Source organism: Nicotiana sylvestris, chromosome 9, assembly GCF_000393655.2.
Source record: "Nicotiana sylvestris chromosome 9, ASM39365v2, whole genome shotgun sequence".
In the NCBI taxonomy this organism is placed as follows: Eukaryota; Viridiplantae; Streptophyta; class Magnoliopsida; order Solanales; family Solanaceae; genus Nicotiana; species Nicotiana sylvestris.
In genome coordinates this window covers 115,296,303-115,314,340 of record NC_091065.1, presented here as the reverse complement: position 1 = coordinate 115,314,340, position 18,038 = coordinate 115,296,303, and the positions used below count along the sequence as shown (strand labels likewise).

The window sequence follows — 18,038 nt, the reverse complement described above, 5'->3', positions numbered from 1 at the left end:
CATTGCCGGCTTCCAATTCCAAGTGATGGATTATTTCTCACTCTTCCTTTTGGATTTGCCGAAGAGCACTTAAATCAAAACCGGGCATAATAATAAGTGTGATCCCAATAGAGTTCAAAGTTCCCTAGGGGAGTTTGTTTTTCTCTTTTCTTTCCCTAGGAGTGATTAATATCGGCCAAATCTTGATTTTATATTAGAAAAAAACTACTTCAATTTTTTTTTCAAAAAAATAAACTATTACTAAGCTACCGTTTGTTCATACATTTCCAAATTTATTTTATAAAATCTGATTTGGTTGAAGTTTTATTTGAAGATGAAAATGTGTATGGACATTAGTTTTCAAAACATATTTCACTTTATTTTAAACAAAAAAAAAACATGAAACATGACTTATACCTAAAAGTTATAAAAACTGCCACAAATACCCAATAGTACTTTTATCAATGACATTCGTTATATTATCACAAACCATAGTCCTGAATATAAATAAATTTGGTACAAAATTATTGTTTTTATAATGAACTACATAATATACTATCAGATCACCGAAAAGACGAAATTGTATTGTTAAAAAATAATAAATTGTGAGCTCTTTTATAAAATACAAAAGTTTGGGATAATTTTTAAAATATATAATAGTAATATTTTGGGTCAAAATTTGGGATTTGGGTTTTAGGAGTTTACTAAAATATGAATAAAATTTATGAATAAATATGTATTTGCTAAAATAACCCAAATAAATTTTGGGTCCTAATAGTAGTCTATTACTTCATCTTATAGTAGTCTAGTATAAGATGTGCAAAACACGTGCTGACGTGGCCCCACCACACTTTTTCGTTCTGTTATGTTCTGTTTGCTGTCTCCAAGTTTTTCTTGGCTGGCAGTGTTTGTATTTATATACATATTGTAAATTGTCCCGCACCTCCACCAAGTACATCTGCTTTCTACGATCTGTCTCTGTTTTATTATACTCTTTCCCATTTCTCTCTTGAAAGGTGAAAGGTTCTCTCCAAGAATACAGAGATCCTTTCTCTACATAGATTTTGTGTATGTATGTAACCTTCTTCTGCATTGTAAAAATTGTATTTTTTTTTTGGGATTTTTTCATCATGCATGTGGATTTTTTCTTTGTTTATAGATCTTGTGATTTGGGAAAGAAATGTCAAAACAAGGGGCTTTTGATCTGGCATCTGGGGTTGGTGGCAAAATTAACAAGGAGGAAGTTCTCTCTGCTGTTGACAAGTATTCCTCTTTTCTCTCCCTTTTTATTATGCTTTTGGGTGTAATTCAAATTAAATATGAAAAAAAGATTACCCCTTTAAAGCTCAGAAACTAAAAATCTGAGATTTGTATGCAATGTCTGTTGGCAGTCTTTTAGAAAGAATCAGTTTTTATCTATCTTTTGGAGATTGATCTGTTACACTTAAGAATTGTGATATAATTAATAGGACTGTATCACAAAGATTTCTATTGTGATTATACTGTAGATCCTATTCTTTTTGTGTAATGCATAACATGTTTGGTGGAGTAGTGATGATGATCTGTCATTTTCTAAGATTACGTTGAGCTACTTAGATCCCGTTTGGATTAGGTGATTTGAAGTAGCCGATCGCTATTAGGTGCTGAAACTGATTTAATAAATAAGTAGTTACATGTTTGGGTGCAAGTACTGAAATTTGATAATAAGTTGCTACATTAGTTGATAAAAAAGTGCTTATAAGCTCTTTTTCTGTTAAAATGACTTAAATAACCTTAGAACTGTTTACACATATAATGGCGTAATTTCTTCAAAATTTTAGATTCCAGATCGATTCAAATACAATATTTGTCATTTTATTTTAAATACAACTGTGCTTAGATAAGATAATTTTTCTGATAAATATAATTTATTTTATGATAAGCATATAATCATAAGTTATAATAATTAATAAATTGACAAAAGTTTCTCAGTAAAAAAATAAACCTAAATAGGGCAAAATATTTGAAGAGAAACAAACATTGTCTTCATCACCACAACACTTAGAAAGCAATACACCAAAAATTTGATATGTCCTCATTTATTACATACCGTTCAAAGATTAATACACAATCACATATATATAAATATGCAAAGGAATAGAGAATTTGCTTATCTTAAATAGTCAATGAGAATTGCAGACTTGAAGAAGCGGGAGGAGGGGGGGGGGTTAGGTTGAATACTTGAGGCAATGAGTATCGATGCCGGAGTTTTGTTCTAAAAAGAAATATTTTAAGGATAAAATAGTAAAAATCTTGGTCAAACTTAAAGTGCTTATAAGCTAAAATTTCATAAGCTGGGGGGTGACCATCTTATGACTTTTGGCTTATTTTTGACTTATAAGCACTTGGCTTATAATCACTTTTAACTTTACCAAACGCGTAGGTTTTTTTTTTCTCTGGGTGTTATTAATAGTGCCAACATCATGTTCTTTAGTACCTAAAATTATTTTATGAACCTGTTGTAGCTTAGATAAGTTAATGATATTTCTCTGACAACTCAATTTTTGAAGGTCCAATTTTTTCTTTGAGGTCCTTAGAGTCCAGAAAATTCCCGCCCACCTTGCTCAATAATTTCCTGTCAATAAAATTGCCATATTGTTTTTTGTGATATAATAATATAAGAGGTCAGCTATCAAAAGGATGGAGTAGTACTATTAATTGTTTTTCTAGTAGTAATAAAATTGTGTCTACTACAAAAAAGAGAAATTCTTGAAGTCAGAGACATTTTGATCAGAAATGGACACCAAACTTCTGCTTGCAACCGATTTCCGAATTGCAGTTTACTTTCCTTCTTCCTTTTTTTTTGTTTCTTTTTGTTTTATATGATTGTTAATCTTATCAATTTTTCTAAATGTATTTGTTGATTTAAAATTTTATCAAATGAACTAGGTATGAGAAGTACCATGGTTATTATGGAGGTGAAGAAGAAGAGAGAAAGAATAACTATACTGACATGGTGAGAAACATTTCTATTATTTATTATAATTTTAATGCTTTAGAAATCAGTGTTCACAATCTATGCATAGTAATTGACAATTGTTGGATTTGGCAATCTCGTATTCTCTGGTAATCCTCATGTCATCCATTTGACATTGATTGATCATGTAAAGCTTTGCTGTTGCTGTGTAATTGCATATTGATATTCCTATTTGAGCCTGTTAGTGACGTGGGAAGAAAGATCTCTTACACAGTCACACATTATATCTAGTTAGCAAAACAACATCCGAAACTGTTTCAGCAATTGATGAGTGATTTTGCGCACACCTTGAGAGGAGGTGTTATTGGCTTATAAGAAAGAAAAAGTGAGTTTTACACCCTGCTCCTAACTCTTTTGATGTGATTTTGCTGAATAAAATGAACTAAGAGGACAAACTTTTCTTTTATCAATAAAGATGAATTCTTTCTTGTTTTACTTTAGCTCCAAAAGCTGAATTATTGAGATCTCTGAATAGTTACTAAAGCTATGGTGATCTTGGAGGTAGAAACTGTTATTGCTTTTGGTTGGAGCCAAAAGCTAGGAAACCAATACGTGTCCCGGCCAGACCTCTTAACCATATTTTAGCTTTTCTGTATTATCACATTTGCTGCCTTTTGGAGCCTAGAAGTGCTATGTTGCACAAGCCAGTTCTGTTATTTGAGGAAAAGGCAAAGTTTTAGAAATTTCAACTGAATTGAAGTTGGAATAGGTTAGGTTTATAGCAGCTCATTATTTCATTAGTCTCAAAATTTTCCCTAACTGTTAGATGGTTTGATCTTGTCTTACATAGACTCTGAATGCGGTAATACTATGATGAATGAAGGTGGTAATATGGGATAAGTGTAAACCTAAAATAAGTTGGAGAGAAGCTGTTTCAAAATACCTATAATCTTTTAGCAAATACCTAGAATTTGCGTAGCTTTGTGTTATGCAAATTCACACGTTCTTGTCTTCCTGTAGACCAGCAAAGAACTTTACAAGTTTAATAACTCAAAGGATGTTCTTGTTCAAGTTAGTATGAACAGAGTTGTTAAGAACATAACATGAAGCAAATAATTCATGCAGGCGACACCAACAATCCCTACCGGTTAGAATTAGGACTTAGTTGTTGTTAGATAGTTATGTAAATTACCCTAGTCCCACATGGAATATGAGTAGAATATGTATTGTGTATAGTTATTAATAGGGTTGTTGTAAAACACTTATAAAAAAATCAATATTATATTTTTCTCCCGTGCATTCTCACATGATATCAGAGTATCGGTCAGAAAAATTCGATGTGCGTCATTCCAGTGACGTCCAAGAAGAAAGAACTCAATCACCGTGTAATTTTCCGGTGACCTAAGTGGTTGTCTGCGTCAACTATCATATCTAGCGGTTTTGTGCGAAAACCAGCACCACCACGAGATCCACCATAGTCCAGCGACCACCAGTGTTATCAAAGGCGAAAAGCGTAAAAAAAGCTCTAATGTCCCTTGGGGCTTTAAGCGCAAAGCGCAAATAAAGCGTGGGCTTTAATTAAAAAAGGCGCAACTGGAGAAAAAGTAAAAATATTTATAAGTAGTCCAAGACTAATAATTATAAGCATGACTAACAAATATATGGACAAAAAAATTGAAAAAAAATTATGATAAAGGGAAATATCAATTGTTTAATGTCGTCTTTTCAGGATTACACTCATTGGCAAGGAAAAGTATGTCTTAGAGCATTGATGCGACACTAAAGCGTCCACAAAGCGAGACGAAGCGCTCAACATGTTTTGAGCCTCGCTTCAGGGCTTAAGCGCGCCTTTGACAACACTGGCGACCACGCCCCTGTCACCCCCTCCGGCAGATCTTGCTCCACGCGCCCACACGCACCTGGAAGGTCTCCAGAATTTTTGGCGAGTCTGTTCACGCGCCGGCGCATGAGCATATTTTCCGGCATATTCCAAGTTTGGGTTTTCTTTTGCGTTGGTCGCCTTCTTTTTCCAACTTAGCGAAATCACTTAAATGCTCTGTTTTATTTCTTGATGTCCTTGTCTTTATACAGGTACGCAGTACGGGGCGGATCATTGGCACCAGGTGTTAACCAAATGGACTTTATTACCTTATTCTTGCAAAATCACATGGACTTTTATCTTATCTTCCTTCAAGAACTCGTCCTGTTACTGATTCACCTGACTATTACATAATAGGTTGAGACATCCTAGTTTGTCGAAACTTTTAGAAAATGGTACCTGGTTTATCTCAATTGTATACCCTAGAGTGTTAGTCATGTCATCTCGGTAACAATACTCGCTCTCATTTCCGTTTGCGTCCTGATAATCGAGTAGAGTCACCTTTCACTTTAGTCTATTTAGATGCTTAGGGCCCTAGTCGGGTCAGTTCTACCTTGAGATTCCGCTACTTTGTCAGTTTCATTGATGATTATTTCAGGTGTACTTGGATATTTTTGATGAAAAAACGATCCGAGTTATTTTCTATTTTCCAGACATTCCACGCTGAAATTCAAAATCAATATGGGGTTTCTATCTGCACAATTCATAGTGATAATGCCCTAGAATATTTGTCCATCCCCATTTCAGCAGTTTGTGAACTCTCATGGGATTATTCAACAAACATCTTGTCCATACACATCTCAACAAAATGGGGTAGCTGAAAGAAAGAATAGACATCGTATTGAAACTGCTCGTACCCTATTCATACAATCTCATATTTCATTGCGTTTTTGGGGGATGCCAGTTTTACATCTTGTTATCTTATTAGTCGTATGCCATCATCAGTTATCCAGAATCAAGTTCCATTCTCTGTCTTGTTTTCCCATCCACCTTTGTTCTCTTCCACCCCGTGTCTTTGGGAGCACGTGTTTGTTCATAACCTTACTCTAGGAAAAGATAAGTTAGTTTCTCGTGCTCTTAAGTGCGTATTTTTGGGTTACTGGAGAACGCAAAAGAGATATCAATGCTATTCACCTGACCTCCAGTGGTACCATGTTACCTTTTTTGAAACTCAATCATACTTCACAGGTCCAGGTAATCTCTTAGATATTTATGAGGTGCTACTAATTCTATCTTTTTGATATTCAGTCACTATCTCCCATTTATCTTCCTCTATAGCTCCAGCTCCACTTACAGCTTCATGTCCATCACCTAGTCCAGTTCAACCATTTACAGCTCCACCACTCTTGACTTATTATCGTCATCCACGCCCAGCATCAGGCCCAGCTGATTCACGTCCTGCATCTGACCCTGCTCCTATTGCGGACTTGTCTCCTTTTAGTTAATCGATTGCACTTCGAAAAGGTATACGATCCACACTTAATCCTAATCCCCATATGTCGGTTTAAGTTACCACCGTCTATCATCACCCCATTATGTGTTTGTATTATCTTTGTCCTTTGTCTCCATTCCTAAGTTTACAGGTGATGCATTGTCTCATCCAGGATAGCGATAGGCTATGATTGACGAGTTGTCTACTTTACATACGAGTGGTATTTGGGAGCTTGTTCCTCTTTCTTCGGGTAAATCTACAGTTGGTTGTCGTTGGGTGTATGCAGTCAAAGTTGGTCCAGATGGACAAGTTGATCGACTTAAGGCTCGTGTTGTTGCCAAAGGGTATACTCAGATATTTGGGCTCGATTACCGTGATACATTCTCTCTCTTGGCCAAAATAACATCAGTCCGCCTTTTTCTATCCATGGTTGTTGTTCGCCGTTGACCTCTTTATCAGTTGGACATTAAAAATGTTTGTCTTCACGGTGATCTTGAGGATGAGGTTTATATGGAGCAACCACTTGTTTTTGTTGCTCAAGGGGAGCCTAGTGGCCTTGTTTGTTGGTTGTCGATCCCTCTATGGTCTAAAGCAGTCTCCTCGAGTTTAGTTTGTTAAGTTCAGCACAATTATTTAGCAGTTAGGCATGACTCGTAATGAAACTGATCACTCTTTGTTTTATCGGCATTCTGCTTCAAATCTCTATATTTATCTGGTGGTTTATGTTGATGATATTGTAATTACCGGCAACGATCAAGATGGTATTACTAAATTGAAGCAACATCTCTTTTAGCACTTTCAGACAAAGGATCTGGCAGATTTAAGTATTCTCTAGGTATTGAGGTCGCTCAGTCTAGCTCAGGTATCCGAATTCTAAACTTCTTTGTAGACTTGTTGACTCCTATGGATCCGAATTCTAAACTTCTGCCAGGACTGGGGGAGCCGCTTAGTGATCCTGCAAGATATAGGCGGCTTGTTGGTAAATTAAATTACCTCACAGTGACTAAACCTGGCATTTCCTTTCGTGTGAGTGTGCCAGTTTATGGATTCTCCCTGTGATAGTCATTGGGATGCAGTTGTCCGCATTCTTCGATATGTAAAATCAACTCCAAACAGAGGATTATTGTTTGAAGATCGAGGCCATGAGCAAATCGTTGGATACTGACGGGGCATGATCATTTTCTGATAGACGTTCTACTTCTGGATGTTGTGTTTTAGTAGGAGGTAATTTTGGTTTCTTGGAAGATCAAGAAACAGAATGTAGATGCGGTCTAGTGCAGAAGCAGAATATTGAGTAATGGTTGTGGAAACATGTGAGCTAGTTTGGATCAAACATTTGCTTAAAGAGTTAAAATTTGGTGAGATCAGCAAGATGAAACTTGTGTGTGATAATCAAGCTGACCTTCATATTGCATCAAATCCGGTGTTCCATGAGAGAACTAAATACATTGAGATTGAATCTCACTTCGTCAGAGAAAAGATAATCTCAGGAGATATTGCTACAATGTAATGTTTGTGAAGTCGAATGATCGGCTTGCAAATATTTCACTAAGTCTCTCCCTGGTCCTCGTATTAGTTATATATGTAACAAGTTTGGTACATACGATTTGTATGCACCGGCTTGAGGGGGAGTGTTAGATAGTTATGTAAATTACCCTAGTCTCTCATAGAATATGAGTAGAATATGTATCGTGTATATTTATAAATAGGGTTATTGTAAAACGCTTTTAAAAAATTAATATTATATTTTTCTCCCACGCATTCTCACAGTTGTTGTATTTAATTATTTACTCTTATATGAGTATGATGTTTGGCTAGAACCTTTTACAATTCAGTGCCAGGATTTGGAGAATCTCTTTACATGCCAGTATTGGAATGAAATGGATCCGAATAGAGTAGAAGGGTTATAGAGGATTCATATGGTCTACCTCAACTAGTTTGAGATTGAGGCTTAGCTGGTTAATAGATTTTGATTCAGCTATTGGAGCTTTGTCTCACATCAATTAACTTTCTTGTCTTACATAAAATATTTATGTACTTTTGTTGAAACGCAATTATGTACTCTAGAAGCTGCAAAGTTGGTAACACAATCTTTCATTCAGGTTAACAAATACTATGATCTTTGCACTAGCTTCTACGAATACGGCTGGGGAGAGTCATTCCATTTTGCACCCAGGTTTGTTAATTATGGTCCATTCATGCATATGTGAACGAATGTTAGGTTTCAGCCACTTAGTTATTACTACTTACTATTTCATTCACCCTTTTGCCTGCAGGTGGAAAGGAGAATCACTCCAAGAGAGCATTAAAAGGCATGAGCACTTTCTTGCCTTGCAACTGGGATTGAAACCAGGACAAAAGGTTTGGCTTGCATATGTTATCATTAATGAAAAGAAGACATAATGAAGTACTTACAGGATTACTACTTCAAATTATCTGTTGAAACCGGGAATATGACTGTAGGTCTTGGACGTAGGATGTGGAATTGGTGGGCCGTTAAGAGAAATTGCTCGATTCAGGTGAATGAAGATACTTTGAATTGTTGAGCTCCTCACTATCATGTGGGCCCTGTATTTCAATTTATCCTTTACTGGGCGATTTTTCAAACTGAAATGCGATTAATTGTATATGTGCCCCCCCTTTTACCATACCATGAGCTTGGTAGTCAAATTCAGAATTTAACTTGATGAAATTCCATATTGCTAATTGCATCATGATATATAATGCTAAGTTTGCCACGCCACCATATATAATAGATATCTCATGTTGGCAATGCATTAATTAGCATGCTTTGTGTACATGTGATCCCTCATTATCGGATGGGTATTGTAGGATGAACTTTAGTGCTATTGGTGAATAATCTGTTCAGTAAATGGCACTTATCTCACAACTCTTGAGATCGACTTAGACTCTGCTGTATTCAATCTCACACCTTGAGCTAAGTAATGACATAGAATGGTACTGAACATCTGAAAGTTGAGAGGCGACGAAATGAGTGCTTGCCCATTTAGGAGCTTGTTAGATGTCACAACCCTGTGTTTCACATCTTTTATTGACACAATGAAAGCAGTTAATGAGGACTGCAAATTCATCACTTGCTCTTTTTTACTTAATAGTGGTAAATTGTATATGACACGATCTGTGAAATTCCTTATGGTAATCTGCTCTTCTTACCTAACAATTTTTGTAGAGTCTCACCATTTTTATTATAATCATGCAGCTCTACATCAGTTACAGGCCTCAACAATAATGAATATCAGATATCTAGGGGACAGGTATTTGCTTTGCTCCCTAGTTGTGTTTGTAAAACCAGCTCTTGCAAGATGTCATGTATTTTGGCAGAGATTACCTGTTACTTATTCTGACCAAATATATTAACAAATTAGAAGGATAGAATTGGAAGCATCAGACCTTTTTACTTTTCTCTGAAATCTGGTTTCTGAGATCACATGTCATCTAGTTTTCCAGCCAAAAGATAAAAAGAAAAAGGCTGATTATTTCGCTTTCCCATTTCAAATGGTTGAAAAAATTTATTTAGTTTTAGAGTATAGTTGTCTAATACCCTTTACTCTACAGGTGTTGAACCGCAAAGTAGGATTGGATCAGACTTGCAACTTTGTAAAGGTAGTAAATTTGCAGATCAAGTCAAACTTCTTTGAACTGCCTGTTCAGTGCATGATTTGATTGTCTTGTGGTGTCAATGCAGGGTGATTTCATGAAAATGCCATTCCCTGACAATAGCTTTGATGCAGTGTACGCAATAGAAGCTACCTGCCATGCACCAGATCCAGTGTGTATATTTTTACTGTGTTCAATTTTGATTTGTATATTGACTGCTTGTTGGTTATTAATACATTTAATCTTATAAGGTTGGATGCTATAAAGAGATTTACCGGGTGCTGAAGCCTGGTCAATGTTTCGCTGTGTATGAGTGGTGCATGACCGATTCTTACAACCCCAATAACGAAGAGCACAACAGGATCAAGGTACATCCTGAAGCATTGAAGTAGTTTATCAATCTATTGGATAGTTTTACTTATCTTAATTCTTTCATTGTCCAAAGGCCGAAATTGAGCTCGGAAATGGCCTCCCTGAGGTTAGATTGACAACACAGTGCCTCGAAGCAGCCAAACAAGCTGGTTTTGAAGTAAGTGCCAAGTCCTTTTCTTCTAAAGCCATCAAGTAGTTGACTTCCCCTTGGAATTTGCATTTAAACTCTACTTGTCTATGAAGGTTGTATGGGACAAGGATCTGGCTGATGACTCACCTGTTCCATGGTACTTGCCTTTGGATACGAGTCACTTCTCGCTCAGTAGCTTCCGCCTAACAGCAGTTGGCAGACTTTTCACCAGAAATCTGGTAATATTTCTTACAACACTGTCTCTTTATTGTTTCGGATAGTTCATCTGTAGACCTGCATGGAAGGCGGGGGATAATTTTGACATCCCAATTAGTTCATTGTCAGAGTTTCCCTTGAAGTATAAGATATTTTTTCTCCATATAAAGTTCCACATCACCTATACAGTCTTTGGTTTTCGGTATAAATCCTGCATAACTATTATGATCTCCTTATAAAATCCTGCATAATATGATCTCCTTATAAAATCCTGCATAATATGATCTCCATATAACTAAGGCTATGTTTGGTTTCGCATAAGCTATGCAGAGTCTAATACCAGAAACCAAATGTTGTATTACCAATTTTGGTACAACTTATATGAGAATTTATGTATTATTTTACTCGGGTATAATGTGGGACAGGAATACACGTAACTAAACGACCCCTAAACTGTTTCACATGATTTATTAGGTTTCGGCGCTTGAATACGTGGGACTTGCTCCTAAAGGTAGTCAAAGGGTTCAAGCTTTCTTAGAGAAAGCTGCAGAAGGTCTTGTCGGTGGTGCCAAGTAAGATTATGACTCCCTCGTAAATATTATGTAGTCGACTAGTTTCATATACCGTAATATTGAACATATGATTAACATCTTTAACCTGTTGTTTCAGGAAAGGGATTTTCACACCAATGTACTTCTTCGTGGTTCGCAAGCCCATTTCAGACTCTCAGTAATATGGAGTTTAGTCACTTAGCTTTTTGCTTTAGCTAGCAAATCTGTAAGATTCTTCGCACAGAACTTTACACATTGAATATGACCGCCCTAATTAAGGTGACTACAGTTTTTGGAGGGCGTTGTGGGTGGAGGGTTTCTTTTTCTGTGTTGCTTGTCTGGCACAATTTGATTTCATGTCTTGCTATTTTTGCCATTGATGTCCTTGTTCTAAGATATATACCTATTGACAAGCTCATAAAGGTGGGCATTTGCTAATATATGGTGTTTCAGGTAAACAAACTTATTTCTTTGGACTAATCAAAGAAGACAATTGTTTGTTTTTTGTGATTCATCGTGTTCTTGAACACTGAAATCTACAAACTTTTATATTCTCTTGTTGCATAGTATTATGTTGCATCTATGTGAGTAAACTAATATTTAGTCCTTTTTTCTAAAATGTAATTATGCTGTTGTAATTCAAATGCAACTAGATTACACAGATTGCTTTAGTTGACACTGTCTTCGGATTAGTATGTTACCAGCAGTCTCATATTTTAGTGATCTTAGGTATCTATATGATACATCCATAAAAGAACTGATTGCATTCACAAATGCTCACAAATCTTAAAAGTACAATTATTATGTAAAAAGTAGGGTAAAGGATAAAATATAATTATTTAATAATAAGGGCAAGAGGAGAGAAATAAGGAAGGAAATGGTGCCACCACAATTCGGCGTTCCATAAATTGGCACTTTATACAATAGGTAACAACCATCCAAACAAACTGTTAGTGGTTATAGGTAAGAAATGCCCCACTCAAAACAATCGGTTTCTTGGGGATATGGCTTTTTTTTTTTGATGTTCCGCATCAGCTTTGGAGCTTCGACCAATTCAGATTCGCATAATGCAAAGTCCATTAAAGGATGAAGAGCTCAAACATGAAGTCTCTTATTAAGGGTGAAGAAATCCTATCTATTCCGTCACTATCCTTCTTGCTCATGAGGACCTAATGAGGATGTTAACAATTGATAATTGGCGCATCAATTTGGTTGATGTTCCGCTCGATCAATCCAGATTCGTGTTATGCAAAGCCCATTGAAGGAAGAAGAGTTTGAATACGAAATCTCTATCTCGCCACAACCTGTGGTGGTCATAGGGACATGATTAGGCTGTTAATAATTGATAATTGGCACAACAATTTGAAGCCGGGATTAGATTCTAAATTGCTCAACGAGACATAAGCTGCTGGACTAGTCATCGCCCTTCTAGTCGCGGGCTCACAAGAGTGGGGGTTGGGGGGGGGGGGAGGGCTCGGTATTTCCTAAGGGGGTAAAATGTGTATGTGACAAAATAAGGAGGGGAGAAACAGAAAAGCAGAATAAATGAGGAGCACACGTTAAAATAGAATAGTACAGGGGCTAGAGCGATAATATATTTCTTCCCCCTCTCCCACCCCCCCCCCCCCCTCGGGGACTAAAACCGCGTAACACCTTTGCTGTATGCGTGAAATGTCCGCCGCGGCCGTAAGGAATATTTTTGTTTGAAATATATGTAACTTATTATTCGCATAAATAATTCCGCCATGAAATAAAACAGGAGCCCACAAAAAGGGGTTCCTAAGAAGGTTGTCACTTGCAATATTTGTCTTTTTTCTTTTTACTTCTAAAATTAAAATATTCGGCATCTTTTATATTTATATTAGAGCTAAACTTCACAACTTTATTATTACAAACCGAAATTTTATATATCAGAAAGTTTATAAGTTCCTAACATTTGGCAAAACCATATAAAAGACGCTTTATAAATATTTAAAATTTGGCTTCAAAAGAGTGAGGCTTATTATGTTTATATAGAACAGTTTTATTATCAATAGAGTAGACTGAAGGTTTAAGTAATTTATATCGAGCAATTGAATGTTCAAGTCATGTACAATCTAAGCAAACTTCTTGTTAAACTCTGATGGTTGATGATTTGTTTTTAAAAAAAAAAAGGAAAACAAAAAAGGCATCTAATGTGGACAAAAAATTTGACGGTTGGGGGAGTATAAACTTGCTCTTTTGTGCACATGCACCTTATAAAAATGACTATAATGAGTAGTATAGTATAATTGGTTTCAGCCTGTGGCCAAAAGAATTGGCTATATAACACAAACGATATATGTTTTCTTTTAATCTTTTCATTTAACTCTGGATTTTTTTAATTTTATTTTTGGCATTTGAATCTATGTACTTAGCATTTTGTCAATACAATTGATAGAATTTTCCTCAATACATATTGGTTACCCTTCCTTTAATACTTTTCATTGTTTGACCAAATAGCCTGGTCCAATATAGCATGGTAATGAATGTCACGGACTTTTAAGGATTTTGTTTAACACTACATTTTTTATTTTATTTTTTGTAAAAAAAAAAAAGCAACTTGCGTCATTTGTTTGTGTAGATCAATCCTATCTATTGAATGTTTTTTCTTTTTAATATGGTAAGGTATTAAAAAAGAGTGAATGAGAAATGGAGAGAGATGAAAATTTTGAGTAAATTTTTTTTCCAAATGCACTTCATGCAGCTCTTAAAGAGTTAGGAAGGCAAGCCTCGCGCCGCCGCCGTCGTCGCTCGCTCGGCTTCGGCTTCAGCTTCGGATTTGGTCAAATAATCAATTGATTGATTAATTTTTTGGACCAAATTTATTTGTTAATAGTGAATATTAACGTAATATTATCCGTGTTTGTAACAGATGTTTTCCAATCCGTGAATATTAATGAGCAAGTGCTTATTCCACCATGTTGAGTGCTTCCTCCATTAGTTAAAAGCCTTAGTGCTCCAGCCACCATGAGAAAATGCTTCACCAAATGAGTGTGTTTACCAGCTGATTACACTATAAAAGAAAGGTGTCAGCAGCTTGTTGAAAAACAGAAAAAACGGACAGAAAACAGAAAGCAACGAGCAATCTGATTTCCTCTTCTGTTATCGCACAACATTGGCTATAAATTGCATTCCTTCCTCTCAGAATTTCCATTCGACTTCTGAGTTCTCCTCCTTTCTTGTGCATTGCTTTAAACTATAAACAAAGCAACCGTAAGTGTGATTTGCTGCCGAACTTTGTGTTCGCTGAAACACTGGGGTTTGAAGTACTGCTACACCAGTGTGTAATTCGTTCTATCCTGGGAGGAAATAATCCATAACCTTGGGTACTATGAGGGGATTAAATTCCTTAAAGAAACACTGTGAATTCAGTGGGCTCGAATTAATTACTGTTTCATTTATATTTACGTTTATAGGCTAACGTTCTTTTCTCCAGAATTATTATTTACAAATACAGATCAAATAAAAATTAACAAGCTTATAAAAATATTAACATTGAATATTTCAACTTTTACCTGCTTCACCTAACAAATGAACGTCGTAATAATAATAATAATAATAATAATAATAATAATAATAATAATAATAATAATAATAATAATAATAATAATATTTTAAGTTATTTTTTTCACCAAAAAAAACATTTTACTTCAATTAAAAGCGTAGGGGCTACGAATAGAGAAGTGCTAGCATGGACACAATAATTTAATTTTAGAAGGAAAATTATTTCTTAGATATTTCACAAACGTTACTCCGAACCCTGCGCCGACAATTTTTTGGGGACAAAATTCATGAATTACCTGTATGCGGAATAGTTTTCATGCTGGAAATTTGAACATATTTCAACCAGTGTTTTAAAAGGCGTTTTCGGGGTGAGGCGCACCAAAAATACCCCAAGGCGATAATGTGGGGCGAAAGTCTCAAGAAGCGTACTCCCAGCAATTTGGGGCGGACGCCCGGACATTTGGAGCATACACCTGGGCGTTTGGAGAATATGCTTGGGCGTTTGAGGCGCATTTTTGTAGCGAGGCGTAAGCCCAAAGACTTTTTCAAATTAAAACAAAATTTATTGAATAAGTCCTTCATATAATATTCAAATTCTCAAAAAGTCAACTTGTAATTAATCAAAAGTTTTAAAAAGGAACTGAAATGTATTAAATTTAAAAGTTAAGACCTTTTTTATTGATTGAAGCCCCAATTTATGGCCTTTTTCAATTCTTTATCTTATCCGCTAGTCTGCTAATATATCTCAAAAGCAACGAATATTCAATTTTTCTTACAAATACAAAAGGAACTCTATTCTCCTTCATAGCAGCAAGTTCAAAGTTCAAATTGCAGGTTAGTCATGTTTTTTGTTCATCCATGTAGAAAACTTTATTCTTTTCGACTCAAGTTACTTGTGCTTGTAAGTAGCGTATAATAAATTGTATGTATACACACACACATACATACATACATACATATATATATATATATATATATATATATATATATATATATATATATATATATATATATATATATATCAAGTTACTTGTGCTTGTAAGTAGCGTATAATAGATTGTGTATACACACACACACACATATATATATATACTGTGATTATATTATTTTATAAAATATTAAAAATTAAATATTCATGGGGCTTACGTCCCGTGCCTCGGAGCTTACGCTCCGTTGAGGCATACGTAAAACGTTTCGCCTTACACACTTACGCCCACGCTTACGCTTTTAAAACACTGATTTCAACAGATATTGCCCAACTGTAAAACAAAAGACTGTTTTCTTTAATTGAACTCTAAAACTGGTTTATAAAGTAAGTATAACAAATATTTAATTAGTTATTTGTAGTTTATGGAAAACGGAATATTGAATCTATAAAAAACTGGAGCCTCTCAAATTAATAAGCGTTTTGTGACAGAATACAATAATAATTGAAACAGAATGTAAAAAATATCGTAACAAAACTTATACGTATTTAGCATGTTTGTCCAAACACACACAAAAAAAATACTTTTAGTTAGAAGTAGTCTGTATTTAACTAATTAATTTTAAAAAAAATTAAGCAGCAATTTAAAAAATATTTCTAAGTGTATTTTTAGAAGTACTTTTGAAAAAAACTATTTTTTTTAGTTTTTCAAAAACAACTTCTAATTCTATTCAAAAATACTTTTTTTTCTCTTACAAATTTAATCAAATACCTTAATTTATAAAATAAAAAATACTTTTAACTTTGAAGAAGCTTGACGCTCACAAGTAGTTGCCAAAAACTTCATGACCACCCAAAAGAAAAAGGAAAAATAATGCTGTAACTTTACGCTAGGCATTTAGGGGGAAGAAAGTTATATACTCCATAATTTTATGAGGTCATGTTTAATATGACACCGTTTTTAAGGAGTTTAAAAAAACTGTTACATAATGTATATTTATATTAATACAGTTAGACCTCTCTATAACAACATTCTTATATACTAGAACTTTACTATAAAAGTCAAGGTTTTTCGGAACCGAATATCATGTTCTGTTACAATATATATTCTCTATAAATATTCAAAACAAACGGGCTGATATAGATCAAAGTATCTTATATCGGGTGGATTTCTATATTGTTTGACTCAAAGATATTGGAACCTTTTTTGAACAAATCAATTAAATAAAATGAAGGAGTAAATCTTAGTTAAACATAATAAATTCCAGATCGATGAGCTAATTGAAAAAATAGTATCTGAGATGAAATAGAGGTAATCAATCTTATTGAAATTCTTCATTGTGGCTCCCATTAATCAATGGGGAGGTTGTTTTACATATTTTTCTGGAGATTACTTCGTTCTTTTTTTTCATTATGAAGATTACAAAAGAGAGAACTAAGGAAGAAGGATGAAGTGGAGAAAAACCTCCATTGTCCGAAGGTTTTCCCCTACTATATATAGTCATGTGACCTTTGCTATTTACTTGGTCCGACGCTCTCTCACACTATGTCTGCCTTGGTCATCCTCTAAATGTTGCTTCTTCTGACTCGACGGGTATCGAGAGTGCTGGATGTGGAATAGACCATGTCGTCTTTCGCTGCCTTGCCGCTTGGACGGTATGTTGGTCAGCTCGCGCAACGGTAAGATTTTGACCAATACAGTTAGTCCCTCCGTCTGTCGGGGTCGTCCCCTATCGGGCCAGGCAAACGGATCATGGTTGCTACGAACTCGAGAGAAATCTGACTGCTTGTTCCTTGGTTGTGCTTCTTAGGTTTCAAGTGAGGTGACATCGCTCTTTTGATATCCTTGGACCGTTGCGACTGTTTCGGAACCGAAATGTCGTTTGGTACTGAAGCGTTGTTTCGTGGTTGCTGCCATTATGACACACGTTCCTGGGGAACCGAAACGTTCGTGCCCTATCAGATTCGATTGACGACTCTTGGGTTTCGTGCTTGGGGGATTTATGTCTCTTATAAATAGAAGGAACACATCATTCGATTGACACACTTCTTTGCCCATTACTTGAAAGAATTTTGCGAATATACTTTCTTCCTGATACTCCGAATTTTCATTCGCTCCCAGTTGATTGGAAACTTTCATCCTTCATTTCCATTGTCTCTTTGCCACACTATCTTGACAAAATGGCTGGTGATTCTTCTCACACTGATCTCCCTATCACAATTCCGGCGCCGGAAAATGTTGCTCTAGCTACCAGAGGAGTAGAAGTGGTGGAAGATGAGGAGGTCCCATCAGTAGCCGAGATTTTGCCTCGTCCTGGGAGAGAATGGACTGACTTCTGCAGTCGTGTCGGGGTGGAGTCGGAACCTGTCCCCTCTGTCATAAAAGAAGAAGAAATTGCAGAGTTGAAAGCTAGGTAGGGAATCCCCAGTTACGTTGACATGCGGCCGGCGGTAG

General features: G+C 35.6%; 1 protein-coding gene across 2 annotated transcripts; it reads left to right on the top strand.

The window, feature by feature from the left end:
* Window positions 1–875: 875 nt before the first annotated feature.
* Window positions 876–11,645, top strand: LOC104213731 (cycloartenol-C-24-methyltransferase 1). 2 transcript variants are annotated; one of them, XM_009763283.2, is made up of 14 exons: window positions 876–1,047; window positions 1,139–1,242; window positions 2,908–2,974; window positions 8,349–8,422; window positions 8,523–8,607; window positions 8,710–8,765; window positions 9,467–9,521; window positions 9,823–9,870; window positions 9,953–10,036; window positions 10,116–10,232; window positions 10,310–10,393; window positions 10,480–10,605; window positions 11,057–11,154; window positions 11,252–11,645. In XM_009763283.2, exons 2-14 carry the CDS (start codon window positions 1,160–1,162, stop codon window positions 11,313–11,315), a joined length of 1,041 nt encoding a protein of 346 aa, XP_009761585.1. In that variant the 5' UTR covers window positions 876–1,047; window positions 1,139–1,159; the 3' UTR covers window positions 11,316–11,645. The 2 variants fall into 2 exon arrangements, with proteins under 2 accessions (XP_009761585.1, XP_009761578.1); XM_009763276.2 differs by having other exon boundaries at window positions 876–1,051.
* The last annotated feature ends 6,393 nt before the right edge of the window (window positions 11,646–18,038 follow it).

Coding starts and splice junctions, on each gene's coding strand:
- LOC104213731 (XM_009763283.2), top strand. CDS start 1,160: ATGTCAAAACAAGGGGCTTTTGATCTGGCATCTGGGGTTGGTGGCAAA. Junction 10,037..10,115: donor CCTGCCATGCACCAGATCCA/GTGTGTATATTT, acceptor TAATCTTATAAG/GTTGGATGCTATAAAGAGAT. Junction 11,155..11,251: donor GGTCTTGTCGGTGGTGCCAA/GTAAGATTATGA, acceptor CTGTTGTTTCAG/GAAAGGGATTTTCACACCAA.